The sequence below is a fragment of the Salminus brasiliensis genome, chromosome 12, assembly GCF_030463535.1.
Source record: "Salminus brasiliensis chromosome 12, fSalBra1.hap2, whole genome shotgun sequence".
Taxonomy (NCBI): Eukaryota; Metazoa; Chordata; class Actinopteri; order Characiformes; family Bryconidae; genus Salminus; species Salminus brasiliensis.
The window spans coordinates 37,164,507-37,186,875 of NC_132889.1; the positions used below are offsets into that span (position 1 = coordinate 37,164,507).

The window sequence follows — 22,369 nt, forward strand, 5'->3', positions numbered from 1 at the left end:
ATCCACGCTTACAACACATGTCCAAATGTTTGTGGACACCCCTTCTCATGACTGCCTTCATCTACTTTAAGCTGCATCCATTGCTCATAATCCCTGTAGAGAAGTACTGCCAATAGAATAGGACTCTCTGGAGCAGATAGTAAACATGACCCTATTGGCACCATGCCAGCTAATGCCAGGCGCGGGCTAGTAGAGGGGTATAAAGCCCCCCCCCCCCCCAGCAACATTGAGCTGTGGAGCAGTGGAAGATGGAAGATTCTCTGGAATGATGGATGGTGGAGCTCCATTCAATACTTTTGGGATGAGTTGGAGAGATGACTAATATCCTCACTAACATTAGCTCTTGTTAGTGTTGCATGCAATCAAATCCTCACAGCAATGCTCATAGTCCAAATCTAGTAGAAAGCCTTCTTCTTCCCTGGACAGTAGAGACAGTTACTCCAACAAAAGCCGGAGAAACTCTTTTTAGTAGCCTTGATTTCGGAGGAAACTATGAATGAGCAGGTGTCCCAATACTTTTGTCAGGCAGAAAAGGAAGAAGACAGTGTGTGAGGGAGGGAGGGAGAGAGATGAGCTATACGCCGTTTCTGTTTCTTCTTTCTCCGTGTCTCATTTGGTTTCTATACTGTAATTACACGCCTCACAATCCTCCCTGCCGTCTCCCTCTCTCCCTCTCTCGCTCTCTCTCTCGCTCTCTCCTCCTCTCCCTCTGAATTCATGTATAATTACTTACATAATTATAGCTCTCTCCATCCCACTGTTACAGGACTTTTTGTCTTTGTCTTACCAAAGCTCTCTCGCTCTCTCTTTCAGTCCAAGGGCGTGCGAGACGTTCCTTGCCATCATTTATTGAAAGGATCCCAATATTTCCTCTCCGTGTGGATCTGGTGTGGACGGGCTCCGGTGGAGGAGTGTGGAATGTGTGTGTTCACTCATGTAAGGGCTTCTGGGCCTCTGCTGTGTTTCTATGCGTCTCTCTGTGCATCCTTATACACAGGTTGGTGGGTGGTGGGGCGAGTAATGCCCCCCCCCATCCCCCCATGTAATTTTTATGGACAGAATTTGCAAATGACGTCCCAGCAGGTGCAATTAGTCTGATTGCCTAGCAACAGAATTTCGTACGATGACTTCGGTAGGACGAAACGAAAAGGAGCCCGGGACGCTAAAACTGGAGAGCGACCAAAAAGCTGCATGCTGAAGCCTGGAGGTGACTAACGCGTCTTTTTGGAGCTCTAAGCCGTGTCGGAAAATCATACACTGCTCCTTTAACCCTTCCAACCCTGAGCTCAGGCTGTGGCTGGTAACACTGAAGGGCTAATTTAAGGGAAATCTGTTATCCTCACTCCTGAAATGAGGGTTTAATGTGATGTAATAATGTACACTTCATCCCCCGGTTTGGGGAGTGCTCAGGCAGCCCTGCTCCAGTGTAAACAAGGCCTCCACCTCTGCAGAGCTGCACTTCAGCACATTCCAACACGCTCTCACTCTCTTACTGATTATTTACTGAATTTAACAGATTGGAGAAAACAAACATAAAATGTGGCCTTTACTAACACTAGAGCTCGTTTCAAATGTCAGCTTTATTGTTTTCCAGTGTGTCTAATTCAGTAGAGAAAGAGAAACCGAGTCTAAAATGTGCAGAAAAGCAGAATTCAGTTTGTTTCCTGTAGAGTGGTTTTAATAAACGCTGCTGGAGTTTTTTTTATTGATTCCATATATTTGTTTACTCATGAGCAGAAGTTTGGGTGTTAAGCGAGGTTGAAAAGTGGTCTTACAACAATGCATTTTTACTATGTACTTTAAATACCTCAGTATCTGTTATGAATTATTCAGTATCCACTATGAATTACTGAATCACTGCTCCGAGTTATTCACTATCTTATTATTGAATATTCTCTCTGAATTATTCCATATCCACTATGAATGTGTTAGTATCCACTATGAATTGTTGAGTAACTACTATGAATTAAACCATATCTTCTATGAATCATTCATTATCCACTGAATTATTCAATATTCTTTGTGAATTAATCCATATACACTAGGATTTTTTTGTATCCACGATGCATTATTCCATATGCACTATGAATTACTGAGTACTTACTGTAAATGATTCAGTAAGTACTATGAATTTTTCAGTACCTCTTCAGTATCTGAATGAGTCCATATCTACTATGAACTATTGAGTATCCACTATGAATTATTAAGTAGTTCCTGAATTATGCATTAATTATTCAGTATTCTCTGTGAATGATTCCATATGCACTATGACTTAAGTATCCACTATGAATTACTGAGTAATTATCTATAAATTATTCAATACCGTCTATAAATGGAGTATCCACTATGAATTATTGCGTAATTACTATGAATTATTGAGTAATTACTATGAATTATTCCATATCTCCTATGAATGATTGAGTATCCACTATGAATAATCGAGTATCCAATATGAATTATTCAATACCTCATATGAATTGTTGAGTATCCACTATAAAGTATTGAGTAAATACTATGAAGTATTAATATCCACTATGAATTATACAGTATCTACTATGAATTACTATCTACTATGAATTATTCAGTATCCACTATGAATAATCAAGTATCCACTATGAATTATTCAGTATCCACTATGAATAGTCAAGTATCCACTATGAATTACTGAGTAATTACTATAAATTATTCAATACCTCATATGAATTGTTGAGTATCCACTATGAGTTATTGAGTAAATACTATGAAGTATTAATATCCACTATGAATTATACAGTATCTACTATGAATTACTATCTACTATGAATTATTCAGGGTCTACTTACTGCTCATTATTCTGTATATACTGCGTAGACAGTACATGTAGGGAACATGTATCTCACATGTAGACAGTCAGAGTTAATGATGCTGAATAATCTGTCCACATATTGTTTACTGCACCAGAACACATACAGAGTTTCTGAAGATTTCTAACTGATAAACTATCCTGAACGATCGCTTCATGGAGTTACAACGTGTGTGCTGCAGCAGAGGGACTCTATAATGTGGAGCAGGATTGGGACATGAAGCCCTAGAGCCATACACATGCCTCCTACTAAGCTTTTCATGTTCTGCAGCAGAGGAGCCTGGCTCAGGTCCTGGAGGACTCCAGTCCAGCACTCTTTGGTGATTCCAGACCCCCCCCCCCCCCCCCCCCCACCCCTTTCCAACTCAGCAGCCCATGAGCAGCTAAATACCCAAACTGGGTTAAACTTGTACTGTTATCCAGTTCAGCTGCTGTTTTCTTCTAGGAGGAGTCGGTTCACCGTGGATAACATCGGTAGTGGTGCAGTAGAGCTTTCTGAGCTGTTCATGCAACACACTGGAAAATCAGCAGTGTTTCAGTGATCGTATTAAATATAAGATTCAGATTGACAATGCTACTGTTGCTAATATGGCTTGATAATAATGATAATGGCTTCACGATTAGCCGGACTGTCTGTTCAGCACTGACCAGTTACTGCTTACTTTAAGCTACTCAGCAGGTTCTGAAACAGCAGGACAGGCCCACTTACAAAAACTATAATGTTTATGGACACCCCTTCTAATGAAGGCATTCTGCTACTTTAAGTTGCACCCATTGCTGACAATGATGTTCCAATGCACAAATACACAGCTTGTCTAGTCCCTGTAGAGAAGTACTGCCAATAGAATAGGACCCTCTGGATAAACATCATGCTAATGACACCATGCTGCCTAATGCCAGGTGTGGGCTAGAGGGGTATAAAGCCCCCCAGCATTGAGCTGTTCTCTGGAATGATGGTGGTGGTGCTCCATCCAAAACCTTTGGGAAGAGTTAGGGAGTTGGGGGTGATGAGGTGGGGTGGTGACTTATTATCCAACATCCTGACCTCACTAAAGCTCTTGTCGCTGAATGCAGTACAATCCTCACAGCAATGCTCCTTTAAAATCTAGTATCTTGCCAAGTCAGACTAAGCTTCAGGTCAGATCCGGCTCCGGCTTATTGTTTGCTAATTAGGAGAGCTAGTTGGGACAGGTGTGCTATTTGAGACAGGTGTGTTAGATGAGACAGGTGTGTTAGATGAGACAGGTGTGTTGGTAGAATCAGGTCTGCAAGTTAAGACTTCTGTGCAAGTTGAGACAGGTGTGTTAAGTGAGACAGGTGTGCTAAGTGAGACAGGTGTGCTGATACAACATTTACATTCATATTTATAGCATTTATCTGACGCTCTTCTCCAGAGCGACTCGTATTACAGAAGTGGGCCAATGCAGTGTTAGGAGTCTTGTCCAAGGCCTCAGGTGTACTGAGTTAGACAGGTGTGCTGAGTTAGACAGGTGTGCTAGTTAAGACAGGTGTACTGAGTTAGACAGGTGTGCTGAGTTAGACAGGTGTGCTTGTTGAGAGGTGTACTGAGTTAGACAGGTGTACTGAGTTAGACAGGTGTGCTAGTTAAGACAGGTGTGCTTGTTGAGAGGTGTACTGAGTTAGACAGGTGTACTGAGTTAGACAGGTGTGCTGAGTTAGACAGGTGTGCTTGTTGAGAGGTGTACTGAGTTAGACAGGTGTGCTAAGTTAGACAGGTGTGCTGAGTTAGACAGGTGTGCTTGTTGAGAGAGGTGTGCTGAGTTAGACAGGTGTGCTGAGTTAGACAGGTGTGCTTGTTGAGAGAGGTGTGCTGAGTTAGACAGGTCTGCTTGTTGAGAGAGGTGTGCTGAGTTAGACAGGTGTGCTTGTTGAGAGAGGTGTGCTGAGTTAGACAGGTGTGCTGAGTTAGACAGGTGTGCTTGTTGAGAGAGGTGTGCTGAGTTAGACAGGTGTGCTGATTTAGCGGGTGTGCTTGTTGAGAGAGGTGTGCTGAGTTAGACAGGTGTGCTGATTTAGCGGGTGTGCTTGTTGAGAGAGGTGTGCTGAGTTAGACAGGTGTGCTGAGTTAGACAGGTGTGCTTGTTGAGAGAGGTGTACTGAGTTAGACAGGTGTGCTAAGTTAGACAGGTGTGCTGAGTTAGACAGGTGTGCTAGTTGAGACAGGTGTGCTGAGTTAGACAGGTGTGCTTGTTGAGAGAGGTGTACTGAGTTAGACAGGTATGCTGAGTTAGACAGGTGTGCTGAGTTAGACAGGTGTGCTTGTTGAGAGAGGTGTACTGAGTTAGACAGGTGTGCTGAGTTAGACAAGTGTGCTTGTTGAGAGAGGTGTACTGAGTTAGACAGGTGTGCTGAGTTAGACAGGTGTGCTTGTTGAGACAGGTGTGCTGAGTTAGACAGGTGTGCTTGTTGAGAGAGGTGTACTGAGTTAGACAGGTGTGCTGAGTTAGACAGGTGTGCTAGTTAAGACAGGTGTACTGAGTTAGACAGGTGTGCTAGTTGAGAGAAGTGTGCTGAGTTAGACAGGTGTGCTTGTTGAGAGAGGTGTGCTGAGTTAGACAGGTGTGCTTGTTGAGAGAGGTGTGCTGAGTTAGACAGGTGTGCTGAGTTAGACAGGTGTGCTTGTTGAGAGAGGTGTGCTGAGTTAGACAGGTGTGCTTGTTGAGAGAGGTGTACTGAGTTAGACAGGTGTGCTAAGTTAGACAGGTGTGCTGAGTTAGACAGGTGTGCTTGTTGAGACAGGTGTGCTGAGTTAGACAGGTGTGCTGAGTTAGACAGGTGTGCTTGTTGAGACAGGTGTGCTGAGTTAGACAGGTGTGCTTGTTGAGAGAGGTGTACTGAGTTAGACAGGTGTGCTAAGTTAGACAGGTGTGCTGAGTTAGACAGGTGTGCTTGTTGAGACAGGTGTGCTGAGTTAGACAGGTGTGCTAGTTGAGACAGGTGTACTGAGTTAGACAGGTGTGCTTGTTGAGAGAGGTGTACTGAGTTAGACAGGTGTGCTGAGTTAGACAGGTGTGCTGAGTTAGACAGGTGTGCTTGTTGAGAGAGGTGTACTGAGTTAGACAGGTGTGCTGAGTTAGACAAGTGTGCTTGTTGAGAGAGGTGTACTGAGTTAGACAGGTGTACTGAGTTAGACAGGTGTGCTGAGTTAGACAGGTGTGCTTGTTGAGACAGGTGTGCTGAGTTAGACAGGTGTGCTTGTTGAGACAGGTGTGCTGAGTTAGACAGGTGTGCTGAGTTAGACAGGTGTGCTAGTTAAGACAGGTGTACTGAGTTAGACAGGTGTGCTTGTTGAGAGAGGTGTACTGAGTTAGACAGGTGTGCTAAGTTAGACAGGTGTACTGAGTTAGACAGGTGTGCTAAGTTAGACAGGTGTGTTGAGTTAGACAGGTGTGCTAAGTTAGACAGGTGTGCTGAGTTAGACAGGTGTGCTTTTTGAGAGAGGTGTACTGAGTTAGACAGGTGTGCTAGTTGAGAGAGGTGTACTAGTATAAGCAAGTGTGCTAGATGAGATGAGGTGTACTAGTATAAGCAAGTGTGCTAGATGAGATGAGGTGTGCTAGAACCAGGATTGGGACACGAGCCTTGCTCAGGGAATAACATCCATATAAATCTGCAAAACATTGCAAACACTGACTCGACTTCTCGAACCCGTAAACTGTTCATTCACTGAGCTTTATAGTTTATAAATCTCCAGAAGCTCCACATTGCAGCCCTGTTTGAGTGCAGGCCTGTACATACAGGTCCTGTTAGGAACTCCCGCCCTCTGGTGGCCACTTTGTTTCCCTACTATAAAAACTAAACAGTAGTTACTGGGTTACTCTCAAATATTAATCTGAGCTCTGACAACATTTCACACCATGTACTTTTCTCACAGGGAGAAGCCTGAATGTAGTCGAACACAGGCTACAAGAAAGGGCCGGGTCAGGAAAACGGTATGTTCACCCCAGAGCACATACTGTGCGTATGAGACAACTGCACTAAAAAAAACCTCGTTCTGAATTCGTTGTTTGATGTATGATGAAATTGTGTCATAAAAGCCATCACATTTGCATATACCCGCCCACTGCAGTTTAGCTCCGCCCATCCACTCTGGTTGGTAGCCAACCAATACAGACTTATTATATATATATAATGTAAATCTGGCAGTTCTTTCCATTGTGTCAGAACTGTGTGATGAATGGACCAATAGGAATGCCCCAAAATGACCTGGTATTCAACTATTATAAAGTTACTGTTTTGGAGATGCAAGGGTTTTTTTTGTCTGACATTAATTATATAAGTAGCACCACCTGTTTAATATTGAGCAGGGCTCCCATGTGCCACCACAACAGATCTGACCATTTGAGGCATTGACTCCACTGGACCTCCCCAAGGTGTCCAGTGGTGTCTGACACCAAGACTAAGGTTAGCAGCAGATCCTGTAGGCTGTGAGGTGGGGTTTCCATGAGCATTAGTAAGCCTTAGGTGCCCATGGCCCTGTTGCGGGTTCACCGGTTGTCCTTCCTTGGAGGACTTTTGGTAGATGCTGCCCACTGCATATCAGGAACACCCTACAAGACCTGCCTGATGTTTGGGAGATGTTCTTACCTGGTCGTCTAGAACATCACAGTTTGGTTCTTGGCTCAGATTCTTTTTTCCTTCTTCAACACCTTAATCACCTTCAAGAATGGACTGTTCACCTGATGCCTAACATATATATATATATATATATATATATAGTGTTAGATGATCAGTTTGGTTTATTAAGGGTATCTGAGGGTAATGAAGGTGTAATATGAAGCTAAATGCAGTCTGACCTCCTGAAGAAGCACATGCCCATCCTCTCTCTGTCCAGGTCACAGAGCGAAAGGCATGCTGGAGGAGTTAGACCACCCCTCCCGGTGGGGTCGGTGCTCTGTTTGTTTTCTGCTGTGTAGATTAGCACTAATTCATTTGCTCAGTAATGACGTGGGAAAAGCTAATTAGGCCTGTTGGGGGGAGGGGGGAGTAATTAGGCTCTAGTGGGATATGCTAATGAGACCCTGATTCTCCCTCTTCTATACCTCTGTACCTCTCTGTCTCTCTCGCCCCATCTCTCTTTTCCATCTCTATTCCAGTCTTCCTTTCTCTCTTTATCTCTCTCTCCCCCTGCCACACACACACTTACTTTCTCAGGCATGTACAATCCGAATACGCTGATGTGTGACTTAATGAAGTGTTTATTTATTCATTTGTAATGATGCCCCACATTTAGGAGAAATGCTTTATCACATGTCCACCGCTGCCTCGCTACCTTTCACACCTCCACACCTCCACTGGCCCTGCCTGCAACACTTCCACGCTGAAACATGTGGAAGCTCCTTGTTCATGAATTCATAATGTCCACAAAGCTGCCAAACGCTTGCCACACATAAAGCCCCAGCAGTAAAGCAGAGGTGAATTATTATTTCATGAATGTTCTTGGACATGCGAGGAACTGGCGCATTAATAAACAAGACACAAAAACGAATTACAGGACTAAACTGCACTAATTTCCATTTTACTCCAATATTCCATTAGCCTGTATCCTGCATCAGAACGCCGGCTCATCTATTAATCATGGCTGAGAATAAAGACTGAGATGAAGATGAAGTGCTAAACTACAAATCTCAATATTTATCCCCTTTTGTTTTTCCGTGAATTCCCATTTCTCGCTTCGTCTGGTGCCGTTTGATGTCGCAATCTTCATTTCTTTGCTTCTTCTTTTTCTTTAAAGACTAAATGAAAAAGAAAAAGAAAAGAGAATTAAGAGAAAATTAAGAAAACGGAATGAAAAAAGAGAAGAACAACAAAAAAAGAATCATTCGTTTATTAAACGAGGGTGCCCACTGAATCAAAACCACTCACTCACTGCACTACCTCAGATGGGTCTGGATGTGAGATGATGGGGTTATGGATGAACTATATATCACTTGTATAATATGTGTCCCTGCCGTGCCCTCTTTTCTGCCCTTGTTGGTCCATGTGCCCTGTTGAACATGGGTCTGTTTTGCCCAGTCATTAGTGTTCCCACCTGTAGTGGGATAGGGTTCCCTATCCTCCACCCAGGTCTTTTAGACTGTCTCTTGACCCGCTTGACCCTCTTATACCCTTGTACTTGTGTCTAAATTTAGTGTATATATTGTTATTTTTATTATTTTATTTTTGTTATTATCTCTGGATATTTGTTTACGTTATTAATTTAGGTTATTTTATTTCACAAAGCTGTATCTTATTTAATAATTTAAATATCAACCAGTTCTAAATATGCATAGTGAATTTTGAGAAATTAGTAAGCATTTTTGTTTCATGTGAGCAGACAGTTATCAAAGCATGTGACATAGGCTTAAAACTTGAAGCCTGAGCTGCAGCCGAGGTAGGCTGCATTTCTCGGCCGCTCAACATTAAAGGCTGTTCCAAAGGGAAGGACCCTTCGTATACAGCCCAGAAATGCAGCCTACGATCAGAGCAATTTGAAGGACCCAACTGACGTTTCCTTCCTGGCCCTTGGTTACCCACAGTTCTCTGCACACGTACAGAGAGTTTGTTAAAATGTTAGTTGTTATAATTGTAATGAATTTCCATGAAGAAATGTCATGTCTTTTTATGTTGTTAATTTCTTGTCTTTTACTAATAACTGATTGTGTAAAGCTGCTTTGTGACAACACTAGTTGTAAAAAGCTATACAAATCAATTTGATTTGATTTGATCTGAAATGAAAAGGTTTTGAGCTGCAATTGAAAGAGTCGACTTTTCCGGTGATGCCCTCACATAGCCCTACCTCGGCTGCAGCCTAGGCTTTGGAATGCAGCTAGTGCGTGCATCCCAATTGCATACCATTTAGTAATTAGATTAGATTTAATTTGATAGAGTGTGCAGTATAGAGCATAAGTGTCTCAAAAATACTAATGTCTCAAAACTCACTATGCATATTTAGAACTGGTTGATATTTAAATATGATTTAGATTGACACTGTTGTCCAATGGGAAATGCAATGGGAAACAGAATGGGAGGAGCTGTAAAAAAAATATGGCGGGTGGCGAACGATGCAAGTGCAGCATCGATGGTGGCAGGAGAGCAACGTATGTTATATACCTTATAGTATAAGTGTGCAATTGGGACACATCCTTTCTCTTGCACTTTTGAAAGCTGGTGTTGTTACCTGTGTTCTGTCATTTAAGTTATTTTCTTTTTTTCTGGCTTGTTTTTTGTTATTACTTCATCTTCTGCTTTTTGTTTCTTTGCTATTTTCCAAAGGAGGAACTTAACAGATCTTATTTGCTCTATGAACAATGTACTGGAATCTCTTAAGAGCACACATGCAGTGAACCTGCACTCGCATCCAGCCTCCTCGCCTCAGATGTTACAGTAATACTGGCCTTTGCAATGCTGATATCACAGAAGGCTGCAATATGCAAATGAGACTGTGTGCTGTGAGCATCCTGACTGATCGCAGTTGTAGATCGCAAGTGTTTCTGTGGGTGTTTGGGTGCATTACATTCAAACTGTTTTTAGATAAAATAATACAGGCCTATCTTACAGGACAACATGTCTCTATTAAGCACAGTGAACATTAACTCCTTTTAATTTAATTCAAATAATAATAAAATATTTCCAATTTTGCTCGAAACACATTATTCACAAGTTTTAACAAATCATGAGTGAGAAATCATGTCGATTCATGTATGTCTGCATGCTTTAGTTACTGTTGGGGATAAATGACTTCTAAGGGTTGCATGGCATGGTTCGTGGTTGGTGTGGCGCAACAGATAACACCACTACCTGCCAGTGAGTTACAACACCATGTGGGAGACTGGGGTTTAATTCCCGGTCTGGGTGACTATGCTGCGCTACACCAATAAGAGTCCTTGGGCAAGACTCCTAACACTGTATTGGCCCACCTCTGTAATACGAGTAACCCTGTAAGTCGCTCTGGATAAGAGTGTCAGCTAAATGCCATAAATGTAAATGTAAATGTAAATGTAAATTACATGTATCTCCATACAGTGGACTGATTACCTCGGACCTCCAGCCTGCACTCCACCTGGTCCTCTCCCAGGTCGTTTACGGCCTTGCAGATGTACTGCCCCCCATCGAACAGGCTGGGTTTACGGATGTTCAGAGTCAGCACTCCTTGGTTGTTCTGCATAAGGAACTTGGGATCTGCACCAATTATCATCTTATTCTTCATCCAAATGATCTTAGGCTGAGAGAAGCAACGGGATAAAAAACAAAAAGTGGATTTAAGGTTTTTTTTTCCTTAATTGACCCTTAGCTGCAGTATTGTGCCCTTAGGTAAGATGAATATATCTGCATGCCTAGACACACACACACACACTCACACACTTACTTTGGGAGAACCACGGACAGCGCAGCTGATGGCAGCGTTGTAGCCTGCAATGACACACCTGTCCACAAGGGGTGTTATGAACTTGGGGGAGCTGTTCATGTCTCTCTCCTTGTATGGCTGTTGCTTGAACTGGAGTCCTGGTGTAAATTAAGGGGAAACAAATCTAAACTAAATATCAGCATAATGAGCATAATTTGGGTGGTGCACCATTCTCAGCACAGCAGTAACACTGACTGGAGTGTGGTGTAGCAGTGTGCATGTCAGTGGTAGAGTGCATCAGGCAGAGTGATGTTGCTGGGGTTTTTAATGTGTCAATGTTGAGAGAGGTTGAGAGAGGGTCCAGTATCCAAAAATATCCAGCCAAGAGTGCCTCTGTGGTCAGAAACTGACTACTGATGCAGAGCAAGAGGCAGGAGGCTGTGTGGCTAACTGTGCATCAACAGATCTATACTCCAACTGTACACCAGCAAAGTGGACGTGTAATAAACACAATCCTGAGCGTTTGTTTACTTGTAAATTATAAAGCTACTTATCATGGTGTTTATTAAAGTCACATGTTTATTAGCTCAGTAAAACACTAATATTAAAATAAATACCAATAACATAAAGTCATAGTTCTCCATCACTGTGTTCATCATTAGAACATCTCCAAAGTTCTCCTCTCTCATGGAGTCTAGTATTATTTAGAGTTCTCCTCAGAACAACACCTGGTTTGGTGGTAAATCAGGGCTTAATGATGGTAAATCAGGTGAGCTGCTGCTGCTGCTGCTGCTGCTGATGGAGTTGAACACATCCTCCACGCTGTGCTGGCTGGACTGGGGGGCGTCCAGGAGAACCCTGGAGGAACCGAGCTCTGTTCTTCAGACTAGCTCACCGACAAGATCTCACTACTTTCTTTCTTCAGAATAAGAAGCTTCTGTTTCTCCTTTTTACTGGATTTATGTTCACCTGCTTTATCTGTTCTGATGTAATCTGGAGTTTCTAGTATATTATATATCATATCACATATCAGGAACCACATGAAGACTAGAAGTGTCTGTGCTACCTGTTTTGGCAATGACGGCCTTGTTCTTGCTGAGTCCTGCATCATCGCTCAGGCCGCAGATATTCTCGCTGAAAATGCGGAACGAGTATTCGTTTCCCATCACCAGATCAGAAATGGTGCAGCTTGGTCTGCGGTTATGTTCATATACAGTGAACCAGTCCTGTGTAAGAACATATTTCATATTTTAATATTTTATATTTTTCCACTCTGTTAAATTACGCACATGGGCAGTAATTGTGTTTAAAATGTGATGAACTGTGTCTCTGTCGAGAACCAGACTCATTTATACCGACAACTACACATGCCATTTGACCAGGAGTACATGGGCAACTACAATCACCTGCCATGTTGGAGTCTGAGGGCATTTTCTACTTCAATGTTCTTGCATACCAGATAAGCCCACATGTTCTATATCAAAATGCTCAGACCAGTCACAGCTCTCTCTGTAATGAGACCTCATGTGACATAGATCTCTGAGTGAAAATGAAAGTCTGATTTTAGACATTGTTCATATTTCTTTCCTTAAAATGTGTTTACCAGAGTCTTAGCTTTACAAAAGCAGTGAAATGGTGGAAATAGTATTTAAAATAGTATGTAAACGTCAAGAGACGTTTGTCCATTGGTCAGTTTCACCCAAAACCATAGACTGACACACAAATACACCAATTACAGATGAGAAGTAGATGACGGACACATGAGCCCATCAGTTAGACACAGCAAAAGGCAGGGACCAGTATCTCGACTTGTCTTCACAGCCCTGTAATTTTGGATATGAGTCATGTACAAGCTGGCAAAGGAAAGGGCAGGCTCTACAGACTGTCTGAGCCATATTTCTGCCCTGTATTATCAGATAAAGATATTAACAGAAACACTGAGAAACATCAAATCTGATGCAACTTAATTAGAAAATGTAGAAATCAGGGAAACAAGCTGAAATTTGAAGTACCATTCCATATTCCTCTTTTAATTTCAGACCCAAATGTCTTCAATGTATAGCAAAAATGAACAGATAAGATTTGGCCTTGCTGTTCTAATAGTGAGGGCTCTATATAACGCTACTTTAGATACTCTAGATTCTCAATCTGGAACATGCGCCTGACCTCCTGACACGGTATCTAAACAAACTTGTATGTGTTTGTCTTCTGCACTGACCTTAGTTTTCATGTCAGCCTTCTGGATGGTGTATCCAGTGATTTCACTGTTGCCATTGTCTTTGGGGGGTTTCCATTCCAGAGCAGCGTTAAAGCCCCAGACATCAGTCACAGTGACAGCTATGGGGGGGCCTGGCTTCTCTGTGTCCATAAGGATGTGTGTGTGTGTGTGTGTGTTGGAAAATTGAAAGGAGTGAAAAAAAGAGGAAGACATCACTACACAGCTAAACATAGACACAGTGTCCTCATTTTTTTAAAGACACAGGTTGCAGTGGGTTAATCAAAAGAGAAGGAGATGCAGAGAGTAGGAAGGGGAGGGATGGACACATTTGGGGGAAAGGAGAGGAGAAGAGGTGGGAGAGGTGTAAGAGAGGTGTGAAAAATGGGAACCGTCCAGTAAAACAGATAAACAAAGACATTTAGAGGAAGAGAGAAACAGAGGTGGAGGTCGAAGAGCGTGGAGTGGGAGAGAAAAGGAGATATACATAGTCAGTTCCATAAGTATTTGGACAGTGACACAATTTCTGCACACCAGAACAATGGATTTAAAAATTAAGCAATTAAAGTATGTCTCACAAAATAGCCGAAATAGTAGCTTTAATTTAATGGGTTTAACAAAAATGTATGAATTACAGACGTTTTTCTACTGGCTCCAACATAATTGGACAAACTTAACGTAATTATAAATATGATGGTTATGTAAATACTTGAATGCAAAGCATAGTAAATTGACTGCTTGAAGTCTAGAACCCATGGACATCACCAAATGCCAATTTACCATGAGTGTCCTCCCTTGAGAGGTTTTGCCAGGCTTTTACTACAGCCGCCTTCAGTTGCTACTCATTTGCGGGTCTTTCTGCTTTAGTTTTGTCTTCAGAAAGTGAACGGTGGCTCAGTTGGGTTAAGGTCAAGTGACTGCTTCATTGCATTTAAATTTTCCTGCCCTAAGAAGCTCTTTTGCTGCTTTTACGTATGTACTGGGTCATTATCCATCTGTACAGTGAAGCGCCTCCATCTGTTTTTAAGCATTTGACTGAATCTGAGCGTAAGGTTCACTTTAGAACCCATCTTGCTACTGTCAGCCCCCCGTTTTCACGCCCTCCCCCGGGGCGATTCCGAGCCGCCACCCACAGGCTCACTTAAGGACTTCCGTCTCGTTTGGTTCATGTGTTGTGTGTTTGGTTCATGTATTGCATGCTTGGAACCTTGAAGCAGCCCGAGAGGTTCCCGTTACTGCCCATGGTGTGTTAAGGCAAGCTTCTGATCTACGTCCTCGTTCGCGAGCAGGCCACCCGGCCATTCAAGGACTTAGCAAGGCTCACTCACTCTCTGCCAAGATATACCCACGACTCTCGTTCCAGCAAGGCGACACACGCTTACGCAGCAGTGCCAGATTTGGTTGGCCTAGTCGTTCTTGCCAAGTAGCTGGTCCCCTAGTTAAACCCCCAGTCTCAGGTGTGTTTTCGCCCTCTTGTTTGTCAAGTTTGTGTTGTGTTCACGTTTACGCCCTGTAGCTACTGCTTCTGTTGTACAATGCCCTGATGATAATACTGGTTAACTAAATGTGTGTAACTGGAGCTAAGTCATCTGCACACTGCCAGGTAGACCACCTGGACCACTACTTTTCTGCTTTTCTGTGATGCTGTCTCATTTGACCACTGCTACACAACTCTCCTGACCTGACTGGATTAGGGAGCGCATAGCTTAGTTACTGGTACTGAGTTACTGGTCTAAGCTTCAGAAAATAAACTGTTAAAGGTCTCTGCTGAGTCAAAGTTTACCATATTTCACTTTGATGATAGCTCTGATGTCTTTGATCATCCTAATACCCTGTTCACATAGTCCCACCACCGCTTTAGGTCCTTCTTTTTAGAGATTTAGAATTTTGTGCATAGTAATTCCTCTTTGCTTGACGAATGTACACCTACTCATTCATGCAATTAATCAGCCAAATGCGTGGCAGCAGTGCAGTGCATAAAATCATGCAGATACATGCCAGCAACCTCAGGTAATGTTCACATCAACCATTAGAAAGAGGAAAATTTGTGATCTCAGGGATTCTGAGTGTGGCATGGTTAAACAGTGTTAAACTGGCTGGTTTGAGGATGTGTACAACTGCTGATCTCCTGGGATTTTCAGCACAACAGTCTCTAGAGTTTCCTTAGAATAGTTTCATAAAGAAAACACATCTACTGTGCAGAGTTCTTCAGACTGAAGCCCCTTGTTGATGAGAGAGGTCAACAGTGAATGGTTACACTGGTTGGAGCTGACAGAAAGGCTACAGTAGCTGAGATAACCACTCTGTATAACTGTGGAAGGTCTGAAAGCATCTCGGCTACAACAGCAGAAGACCATGTCAGGTTCCCTTTCTGTCAGCCAAGGAAAGGCAACCACCAGCTGAAGACCGAAAAAAAAACACCTGAATGAAGCTTGATTTCTTGATTTCACACTGAAGGTAGGATGAATCCATTGACCCAATCTGTCTTGCGTGAACAGTCCAGGCTGGTGGGGGTGCTGTAATGCTGTGGGGATTGTTGTCTTGCCACGCTTTGTGCCATTAATGCCAATCAATCAGTCAATCAATCATTGTTTTTTAATCCCCACAGCCTATTGGAGTACCGCTGCTAACCATGTCTATCCCTTAATGACCAAGAAAGTGTCTCAAACTGATTTCATGAACATGACAATGAGTTCAGTGTTCTTCAGTGGTTCTTCCTAAGCACCAGATCTGAATCCACACCTTTGGCATGTGATAGAAAAGAAGATTCAGCATGAAGGTGCTCCTGTAAAATCTGCAGGATTTGCATGATGCAGTCATAAAAACATGGACCGGAATCTCAAAGGAATGTTTCCAGCAACTTGATGGAATCCATGACATGGAGAATTGAAAAATGAGTTTTATGTGTGTGTGTGTATATATATATATATATATATACACACACACACACACACACACATAAGGAGAGAGGGAGGAGATATTCGTGTGTGCGAGTATGTGTGTCTGTGTGTATTTGGCATTAATCCTGGCTGTGCTGCAGGATGCTGGCAGCTCAGTGTGACTAAGTGGCTGTCTGGCTCATCAGAGCGGTTTCAGCGCTCTCATTAGCTCCTCTCCCAGCGGGAAAAAGGAGTGAGGGTCCGTTAATCCCACCCTAATCCTGCTCTACACCCGCAATAATCCCAACCCTTCCCCACGGAATAATCCTCACAGTCACTCTGACCTAACCCAACCGCGACTCCTGCGCAACCCAACCAATCTGTTGGAAGTTCAATAATTCAGCAGGTGAGAAAATGGAGATGTAAAGAGACAATCGAACACAGAATGGCCAGGGTTAACAAACATGACTCGGTTTAAGTGTTTAAAAATGACCCAAAATGCATCAACAAATCAACTAGCTGGATTAAAGAAAGCCTAGATTAGAGAAAGTTTTTTCTGATGAGCTGCTTTTGAAACTGCAAGAGCAGTGAGTGAAAGACGCTAAAATAGCTAATGGTTTATGGACATAAGAGTCAGACAGGGTAGGAGCTGTTACAGTTAGTAAGCAAAGATATCTGAAGTGCTGATAATAATTCTTGATGGTTGAAGTGAGGGGTGAATATCACCATCATGGCCAGATCCAGAGAGCTCTCTGAGGCCTTCAGAAAGAAGGGTGTAGACACAGATGAGAAGATAAGTCTGGGAAGGGGTTTAAAAAGCACTCAGAACAGATCTCTTGTCTTGTCTTGAAGTTTTAGGGGGTTTTCTACTTTTTTCACATGACAGTGATATGTGTGATATGTGATAAGGATGTATGTGTCTATAAACATATATGTATATACATAATAACATATTTGTCTTCATGATCTATTAGCATTCTGCATGTGAAATTATTCAGATTATTTCTGGACCATTCTACTTCTAGCAACTGAAACACTGTTTGTTGCGTTTGTTTCTAAATTATCCTACAGTTTTGTAGTTTCTGAGACGCACACAGTTCCCATACAGTCCTTTACGGTTTCAGGTTCTTGAGAGAAGTGTGTATTCCCATTCCCAACCCCACTCACCCACGATTTGGATCTCGATGGTGACCTTGTCCTCCATGTTCTCAATCTGTACGGACATCGTGTACTGTCCTGAGTGCTCTCTGGTGGACTGTCGGATGAAAAGAATGGAATCCACCTCACTGGTGCGGATGTTGACCAGCGCTGGGTCCAGTGGGGCTCCGTCTTTCATCCAGGTCACTACGGGGCGTGGTTTTCCCTATAAGGGGAGACAAATGTGCTAGGTAGAGGTGGGCGAGGTGAGCTGGACATCTGTGTGCGCAGGTGTGCAGATCCTGCTCAGAATCATCTGATGTTACTTGTTACTGTACTTCAACTTATTATTCAACTTATTCTTATATAACTCTAATATGAAGCTGTTTAGTGTATTTACTTCTTTCTAGATCAGCCATGTCAGTGTTTTTCTTCCTGCTCCCCTGAGAATTGTTTTTTTCACTAAACTCATCATTTCAGTCCTGTCTGGAGACACGTCTCTCTGTATTTTTTCAGGCAGATGTTGCCTCATGTTGGAAAATATGTTTCTTACCACGCTTCGTGCTATATTTAGTCTTGTAGAAAGCTTGTCCACATTAAACACTTTCCAAATCGCTAAACTATGGATGTTTTAGAATAGTTTCAATAGTTTCAAATGTTTACTTGGTCTGGGTGGTAGAATTTCCTCTCTACAAAATGGAGAGTGTTAACAGGATAAAGAAAATCAAATAAACAAGAAAGGCAGATCCTGCAGGCTGATTAAAGGGGTGATTATGATGGCAGCTACAGATATAAAGCATTACGTTATATTCACAAATGCACAATATTTATGGGCCTTTTTCACCAAGTGTTCTTAAGACAAACGTTCTTTATTTTCTGTTATTTTCTGGATTTTGCTCAAAAACAATTTCAAGAAAATTCTTAGGAAGATAGTTCTGAACATGGACCAATGTTTATTTGTCTAGAAATAATGATCACACAATAAATAATATCCATGTTTGTAGAAAACACAACCTACTAGCGCTCATACTGCAGAGATTTTATCCTCATCCTGATGCAGGAGATTTATCACTGAGGAGATGCGTAAAAAATGTTCCAGGCACCCCCTGATAAACTAATCCAATCCAACTAGGGCTTATGTCTCAGTTAAGCAGAATAAAAGGGATTTGTGCTACTTGATCTCTGTAATGTGAATTTAGCCACACTCTCCTCCTAGAGATCTATTTTCAGATGACCTTAATAATCAGGAAGTTATGCAAATGTGTGGAACTGTGCAGGTAGGTAGATCTCTATGAGGAGAGCTGGTGCCAACTCTGTGTTGAGACATGTACGATACACACAAGACAGAACCTATGAAACTACATAGATGTTCAGAAGAGTACATAACCAGTGGACTGACCTGGAAGGGAATAACGAGGTTGACCTTCTCGCCCACCTTCCTTATAAACTTAGTCCTCAGCTGCCGGGGAAGACGAATCTTGGGGCGCTCTGGAAAGGAAAGAGAGGCGCACATGGCCTGTGTGATTGGTATGCTGTGCGAGAACAGAACATGTGTACGGGAACTGCTCTGGATTTGCACACAGGAAAATAAGAGAACGTGTCTACAGGGATTACTATGAATGTGCTGTATGTAGAAATACTAGATAGGCTATGTTAACATAGGTATGGTACCTGGGACCATGAGGTCGCAGCTCAAAAGCAGAGGAAAGTGGATGCTTTGGGTCAGAAGTGATTTTCGCGGTTTGCTTAAAGATTACGGGACTCTTTAGCCGAGTTGTCACCTATGCTCAAGTGCAGCTTGATTTTTGGGGCATGTCTGTGTGTCTGTGCCACAGCAATACGCCAGAAATGGACCTGAACACACCTCATTTCGAGACCACCGATATACCGATACACAAGCAGCGCTGCTGTTTAAAGGATGCAGGCGGAAGGAGTGTGAATAGACGGTTGGCGGGGTGGAAGATAGCAATGAGCAACGCAACGTGCCTTGAGCAGGGTGTAAGATAGGGCTCCTAGACTTATAAATGTCTTCTAAACCAGTGTTGTGGGTGCTCTGCAATTTGCGTTGGTCCTCCATGTGCCTTGTATTTTCCTTGAATTTAGGTTTTCCCTTGAGGTCCACTTAAAATGTCTGCATTGTTCTAGCAAGTTCTAGAAATGGTCATAATTCCTTTTTTCCACGACTACTTTCCAATGGTAGGCAGCTTAGTGTAAGAAATTGAAAGCATGACGTTCTTAAATGTGTCAGGGTTGTTTGTTTATCAGTTAGGAACACATAATGTGCCTGTGGGAGAATGTTCATCCATAGATGAGATGTCTGGGAGTGTGTGTATGGAAGGTAAGAGAGATTCCCTCACCAGTGATCTCTCTAATGGTGACTCCTTGATTTATCTCTGCAGGGGGGCTGCGGCCAGCAATGTTGACGGCTGTCACCCGGAACAAATACTTCTCCCCCACCTGCAGCTCCCGAACACGATACATGTTCTTCTCCACGGGGACCTCGTTGGCCTGCACCCACTTACTCTCTGAGACACGCACACACACATACACACACACACAAACACATGAGTAAGTACACATGCATAAACAGCCAAACCAAATATTTATTTTTTGCAATAAATGAATAAAAATAAAGCATTTGTCTTCAGGGAGCACCTCTCAAAACATCAGAACTCTTGTGTGCAAAACAAATCACACACATTGAGCCGAGAGGCTAATGAGCAAAGATTAAGACTGACATTTTGCTCATGTACATATAAATCCTAAGATGGTAGATGACGTCTATTTTCCTATTTATAACCTCCTCTGGCCTGAGGCTAATTACTCAAATGTTACGGTAGTGCAGATGTACAGACTGAGGGCAACTGTTTCTATGCAGATTTACTCAAAAATCATGGCCTCATCAGCCTGATGGCCCCAACTGCAGAGCACTGATAAAAGATCGGCCTGCCTTGTGCGATCATAAGCGCCTATGTATTTACCAGGATGAGAGGCACAAAAGGAGACACATATAGGTCAGTAGCAACACTAAATAAAGTCCTAGAACACTCAAGTGGGACAAAACATTAAGACCACTTGTGTAAAATGCTGTTTTTCATATGCGTGCCACCAGAGCAGCTCCCTCCACAAGACCTCTGAAGCTGCAATAGGGTTTCTGGCACCAAGACGGTAGCCTCTGATCAGATCCTTTAGATCCTGTCGGTTGTGAGGTGGACTTGAAGCAGATCCAGCACATCCCACAGGTAAGAAGGCAAAAGTATTGACTATCCAAGTGATGCAAAAGAAAACAGTTCTCCACAGACCAGGCAATCTTCTTCCATTGTGCTCCAAAGTTCAGTCCAGATGCTTGTGTGCTTATTGTAGGCGCTTTTAATGGTGGACAGGGGTTAGCATGGGCACTCTGACTACACAGCCCTACATGCAGCAGCTGTGTGTTGTGACATATTCCTCTCGTAACCAGCTTTAAAATGTTCTTCTTTTGGTTCCATCCAGACGGAATAGGCTCCACACATCGAGGAGTCCTGGGCACCCAACACCTTGTCGACAGTTTTTGATTTCTCCTTTCTTGGACCACTTTATCAGTAGTTACTGCTAACAAGCCTTTTTTTAGATGTTCTGACCCAGTTGTCTGGCCATAACAACTCAGCCCTTGTCAAAGTTCTTCTTGTCTTCATGCTTGACCATTGTTTCTGCATTCAACATGCATTCATCATTCTAAAGAAAGCAGTGAGTTCTTGTTGGTGAGCTGGTCTGAAGAACAGAGCTTGGTTCCTCCAGGGTTCTCCTGGACGCCCCCCAGTCCAGCCAGCACTGCGTGGAGGATGTGTTCAACTCCATCAGCAGCAGCAGCTGCAGCAGCAGCTCACCTTATTTACCATCATTAAGCCCTGATTTACCACCAAACCAGGTGTTGATATGAGGAGAACTCTAAATAATACTAGACTCCATGAGGAGAACTTTGATAATGTTCTAATGATGAACACAGTGATACACCTGTTCAGTTAGTGTTTGTCAGACATTGATGCACTATTGTTACGGGATAATCTACATCATTGACCTCTATGCGTGATGTTAATGTTATTACTCATCTATGCATATTATATAATATCAAAGACCCAGATCATGCAGTGTAGGCTAAATATTGTACAATATAGACTCAGTACGTAACATGTACACCTGCTCATGTATTTCGTCTTAAAAAAAAAACAAAAATATGCAGATTAAATGTCAGTAATAGCCATTTTCATCACCTCTAAAGGTCTAAATACAAATCTTTTGATATTACTGATAGGTTTGAAGGTTTAGTCTGTGTTTAGCCTTTGTTTTCACCGGCCTCATTCCTCGCTAAATATCTCTGATGTACACTAGGAATCACCCCTGCTAAGTCAGCATAGTGGCCCACATTACCATACTCACCTCCTTCAATGCAGTACTCAATAATGTATCCATCCACACCTCCTGCGCCAATTCTATCTGGGGGGAGCCACTTCAGGGCACATGTATTATCAGTGATATCATCCACCATCAGCCTGGTTGGCTCACTGGTCGGGGCTATGAGTGAAAAAGAGAGATATAGGAAGTGAGACAGAGAGCGAGAGGTTCTCTGGCAAAGAACCCATACACTACACTCCAGCTGGGTTAGTAAAACCTACTAGTATCAGTGGTATGGGTAGTGGGTATGGATGAATAAGAACATGCTGGATGGGACATCACAAAGCATGATTCTGATCCAATCCTGTAACAGCACACACTCACACTGCGTGATGAGATGATGTTAGTCGTGTGTTTTACCCTGTGTGTAACTTGAGTGTTTAAGTAGTTATAGGAATTTGATAGTCTACTTTTAGTCTACGTTTTTAATGAATTAGCCAATAAAGAAGCAGAAAAAGGTCCATCTCAGGTTAGTATTTTTAAACTGTATATTAATGTCGAGCTGTTGCACAGTTTCA

At 42.7% G+C, this 22,369-nt stretch overlaps 1 protein-coding gene across 6 annotated transcripts in view; it reads right to left on the reverse strand.

Moving 5' to 3' along the window:
- Positions 1-8,054: 8,054 nt before the first annotated feature.
- The window catches only part of mybpc2a (myosin binding protein Ca), a 52,182-nt gene continuing 37,867 nt past the window's right edge, over positions 8,055-22,369 (reverse strand). For 2 of the 6 annotated variants that reach the window (XM_072693576.1, XM_072693573.1), the window contains 9 exons: positions 21,837-21,971; positions 19,778-19,945; positions 18,820-18,908; positions 17,451-17,646; positions 13,408-13,547; positions 12,256-12,415; positions 11,211-11,347; positions 10,880-11,066; positions 8,055-8,598 (listed from right to left, as the gene is read on the reverse strand). In XM_072693576.1, the coding sequence (XP_072549677.1) occupies positions 8,567-8,598; positions 10,880-11,066; positions 11,211-11,347; positions 12,256-12,415; positions 13,408-13,547; positions 17,451-17,646; positions 18,820-18,908; positions 19,778-19,945; positions 21,837-21,971 (1,244 nt within the window). In that variant the 3' untranslated portion in view covers positions 8,055-8,566. Of the gene's footprint in view, positions 8,599-10,879; positions 11,067-11,210; positions 11,348-12,255; positions 12,416-13,407; positions 13,651-17,450; positions 17,647-18,819; positions 18,909-19,777; positions 19,946-21,836; positions 21,972-22,369 lie in introns of those variants that run through there. The other 4 variants (XM_072693572.1, XM_072693571.1, XM_072693575.1 and 1 more) reach the window with 3 other exon arrangements.